This window comes from Lolium perenne, chromosome 7 (assembly GCF_019359855.2).
Source record: "Lolium perenne isolate Kyuss_39 chromosome 7, Kyuss_2.0, whole genome shotgun sequence".
Classification (NCBI taxonomy): domain Eukaryota; kingdom Viridiplantae; phylum Streptophyta; class Magnoliopsida; order Poales; family Poaceae; genus Lolium; species Lolium perenne.
In genome coordinates this window covers 107,357,279-107,361,502 of record NC_067250.2, presented here as the reverse complement: position 1 = coordinate 107,361,502, position 4,224 = coordinate 107,357,279, and the positions used below count along the sequence as shown (strand labels likewise).

At 40.8% G+C, this 4,224-nt stretch overlaps 1 protein-coding gene across 2 annotated transcripts; it reads right to left on the bottom strand.

The window, feature by feature from the left end:
* On the bottom strand, positions 1-3,858 carry LOC127316368 (WD repeat-containing protein DWA2). 2 transcript variants are annotated; one of them, XM_051346763.2, is made up of 14 exons: positions 3,703-3,858; positions 3,520-3,603; positions 3,275-3,407; positions 3,053-3,164; positions 2,402-2,501; positions 2,143-2,270; positions 1,965-2,034; positions 1,426-1,514; positions 1,037-1,082; positions 845-915; positions 689-762; positions 556-614; positions 386-458; positions 1-282 (listed from the first exon to the last, which is right to left on the bottom strand). In XM_051346763.2, exons 1-13 carry the CDS (start codon positions 3,748-3,750, stop codon positions 417-419), a joined length of 1,056 nt encoding a protein of 351 aa, XP_051202723.1. In that variant the 5' UTR covers positions 3,751-3,858; the 3' UTR covers positions 1-282; positions 386-416. The 2 variants fall into 2 exon arrangements, with proteins under 2 accessions (XP_051202723.1, XP_051202724.1); XM_051346764.2 differs by having other exon boundaries at positions 148-285.
* Positions 3,859-4,224: the final 366 nt, after the last annotated feature.

Genomic DNA, 4,224 nt, shown 5'->3' with positions numbered 1-4,224 from the left:
TGAACCAAAATTGAAGAACCAGTTACTACCAAATTGGAAGATACAAGAAAGCAGTTGAAACCTCAGCTGCGTTATATTATTTTCAATCGTTGGCTAGATTACAATTTCTTTCTCAGCCGCAGCTGACCTGAATCATCCTGGAGTTCAGCCGCCATGATTACTGAAATATTATTGGCTTGCTACTGTACCACGGTTACCACAACCGGATCATAGCCCCTCATAGCCAAACACAGAATGGCAAGGGCGGAGCTCTACAACACCAATTATATGCACAACACAAGTCTGCTTCAGAAAGAAAGGAGCAATTTATTAGAACAGGAAAATAACATTGGTAATCTTAAGAACAATTATACTGAGAGCAAAGAGAAGAATTTCACACACATACACATAAAGTGGAGAAAATTGACCAACAAGCTTCATTTTCTCTGCAAGTAGGGCTTGATAGATTCTAAAACAACCTGACGATCAGAGGATTTATCAACATTCAGACCAAATGTAACATTAGAAAGCACAAATCAACATTTACAATAAACAATAAAGGCTGCAGGTACTCACCCTTCCATCATAAGACAAAGAAGCAAACAAGGATGGGTCATGAGAGCTCCATGCAATTCCTACAGTTCAAATTAGCTCTAAGATTCTTTGCCAAAATTATAATTTACATACAAGTAGGGAGATTCAACAGTACCGTATATGCTATCTTCATAGTCAGTATACGAGTTCAGTAATGGTTCTTCTTGACTATTGGGCGAACCAGATGGGCTGCAAAAACAAGATTAGGGGGCATCAAAACTATAAGTTCAAACAAAGTAATCAAACGAGAAAAATTGTAAGTAATAGAAACCTTTCCACTCCAGATTCATCCGTTCCAACTTTAGCCAACCATAAATTGACAGCTGAATCCGTTCCAGCACTCTACGGAAATGTCAATAATCAGTACAAGTAAAATAAATATATTACTACAGAAACACTTACAAGTGCACATGAGAGAGAGAGAGAGAGAGAGAGAGAGAGAGAGAGAGAGAGAGAGAGAGACCAGAATCAGCTCATCATACTCAGGATTGTGCCGAGCAGCCCATGTCCTGTAGAAATCATTACGTCAAGGTCAATTAGCTTGATATTGCCGGACTGAAGAATAACAAAAGCAAAATAGTAACCACAACATTTTAGTTGGTGACTCGACAGCATCATCCCGTATAGGTGGTAAGCGCTAAACCGCTAGATCAAACAAAAAAGTTAGAACAATGTTGAGATGGGATGAACTACACTCATTTGAAGGATGTCAAGCATCAAGCAGCACACATTCGCATCACATTTGCGTAGAAACAAACGATGTAGATTTACAGTACTTTATCAACTAAATGGGTGATACCATGGCGATGACAGGATTTTCGTTTGAGTTTACTACAAGATACATCGACGTACCAATGTGAATGTCCAGGGAGATCCTTCAAAGGATGTTTAAGCATTCTGAGATCCCACAAGCGAATTCCGAATTCGTCTTCTGCTGTTGCCTGCAACACGTAATTGACCACGGGAAGCATTAATACATGAAAGGTGAATAAACTAAATTAGCAACAACTCTCAGGCTATCACTGTTACTCTGACATGGATACTAGTGCCCGAATCATCAAGATTTTACAAAAATAATATTTGAGGTTTAACTAGACTAAATTATTCTAAGAGATACAAATTCCAAATTTGATGCCAAGCACAATCAACACAATGCATTTAGTAGAACAATAAGTAATACGTAGTGGAAAATCCAGATTAAATGTTAACTATGCTACTTACTACTAGTGTAAGAAAAAATGAAACTCCACAAAGTTAAAAGGTAATAAGAAAAATAAAAGAGAAATATAATACGCCTTCTCAAGATCACTACACAAAGGCGGCTGATAAACCTGTTCTTCTGATAGAAGAAATCGACCTATATTTTTTCTGAAGAAGTGTACCAAACTTACAATTATGTTTTGCTTCTTGGGATTATAATCCACATCTCGAATATGTGCATGTTCAATTGCATTTGATCTCCTGAGAATGATGAGTTCACACATAAAGATGTAAGCACAACATTTCAAAACCTACATACAAGTATAAGCTCAGATAGTCGAATGTGGTTAAATTTGTCAAAGTACTGACTTCATGGAACGGAGATCCCAGAAGTGAAGTGACGAATCAGTTATAGCAGCAATTGAGTTGTGATTGTGTGGGTCCCAAGCTCCACCACGTAAATTGGGAAGAATGTCAGCAGATCCCTGTGATACCACCTGTAACTTCAGAACTCAAATTAGGACCATGATGTACTTAAACGGATGCTGGTAGCAATATTGTTTTTTCAGTTATAAAAAATTATATTAAGCTAATGCTCATAAAGGATGAAAAGAACAGATGGACACACCTTGGCTGATTTATTAGATGGGTCTATGTTCCAGAGAAAAATATTTCTCTCATCGATGCTAATTATCTTATCATGCTTCCCCAGTGGCCACCACAGAACACTGCAAAAATAAACTAGCTAATGAAGATTATATGCATGACAAGATCTAGTCTACTACAGGCCGTCCAAGATATATCCATATATACAAAGCTAACACATATTATATACATAACATGAGAAAACTTATAAGAACATGGCAGAGATTAAAACAATTAAACGTAGCTCAGAATAATTGCATGGTAAAAAAAATCTATTATGTGCTCTGAAACAACTGAGGTACGTGTTCTGCCAAAGTCGATATATTCAGTGTACCAGCCTCAGTAAAACCCTCTCATATGAATGCATGCTATATTACCATTACCATGGCCATAGTCACAGAGCTTTACGGTTTGTCATTTTTTGTCACTCACCAAATGAGCATCCCCAATTGATAGTTTGTAAACAAAGCACCACTTGGCACATCGACATTAAACAGCAAATACATTCTATTCTACCAACAGAGCTCTGGTTACATCTAGTCTAAAATTCAACAAGCACAAATACATCCCGTACAGACATAAGATTTAATAGCTCCAGAGCAAGCACAAGACTTCAAGGCAAACAAGAGCGCACCATCTTATCTTGGCCGTGTGCTCATCAAGCTTAAAGAGCTCCTCAAGCTGAGGCGAGTTCGACTGCCCGTACAGCTCCGGGATCTTCCAAACGGACGCGCCATAACCCTCACCTTCCATTCACATTGTAACACATGGAGACGCTTCAGAATCGTGTATCGAAATGCTCAATGCATCAAAAAAATAAGCAGGGGAATTTGGGAAAGGGTGGAGCTTTTTCTACCAGAGGTGTAGACCGTGGAGAAGAGCCTGTGGTCGAAGGGGCAGGACTTGAGGTCCCAGATCTCGTTGGGGTGGTAGAACAGCCCGTCGCACACGAGCTCGTTCTCCCCCGGCAGCAGCCGGATCAGGTGCACCTACTTGGACACGAAGAATTGGAGATCCAATCACACACCATTCTCTAGACAACCATAAGAGTAAAAAACCACAGCGCGAATTGCCCGGCAGTGGGCGGAAACCCAAACGCACCTCGTTCTCCTCCTTGAGGCTGAGGGTTCCGGCGAGGAAGGTGGTTGACCCGGCGTCCGCGCGCACGTCGGCGATGCAACGCGCCTGGGGGAGGGGAAAAGAGGAAGAAGATGAGGTGACTCGGGAGAAGGACGCGCGCTATGGGGAGTAATCTGGAAGCTTCGAGAAGGTGGTGGTGCTTGCCTGGTACTTGAGGCCGCCATAGACGATGCCGGTGGATCCGCCCTGCATTCTTGCTCCCGCCGGCGAGACGGTCGGAGATGCGAACGGAGATCGCTGAATGAAGTCACGGCGGGTAAGTCGCCTTCCACAGTCCTTAACAAGATTGAAGTCCGCTTTGCTAGACCGGAAACGTAGTTAAGGGTCCTTCCACTGATGCATACTGGTACGGGACACGTATTCCAAACTTGGACGGAACTTTATTTCCTGGCCAGTACAGGAAATCAGAAAAAACAATGGTTTGGGGGAAATTCGGCTCACGGGTGTATATAAACTCTGAAAATACATTTTAAAATGTAAAAAATAAATTTCATTTATATCTAGACATTCTATGTTCGAATACAAGTTTTCAGAATTTTTTGATATTTTTAAATTTGTTTTTAAATACACCTATGAGCCAAAACGCCACCTTTATGGTTTAGCGTCCACACTACCGAAACTAATAAACCATACAACGTGCATATACAATGATAGAGAAGGCAATAG

What these genes read in the sequence shown, in the direction of transcription:
- LOC127316368 (XM_051346763.2), bottom strand. Translation starts at nt 3,750, where the DNA reads ATGCAGGGCGGATCCACCGGCATCGTCTATGGCGGCCTCAAGTACCAG. An exon ending in CTCCACGGTCTACACCTCTG is followed by an intron (nt 3,165 to 3,274) that starts GTAGAAAAAGCT and finishes TGTGAATGGAAG; the next exon opens with GTGAGGGTTATGGCGCGTCC. An exon ending in CATCTAATAAATCAGCCAAG is followed by an intron (nt 2,271 to 2,401) that starts GTGTGTCCATCT and finishes CTGAAGTTACAG; the next exon opens with GTGGTATCACAGGGATCTGC.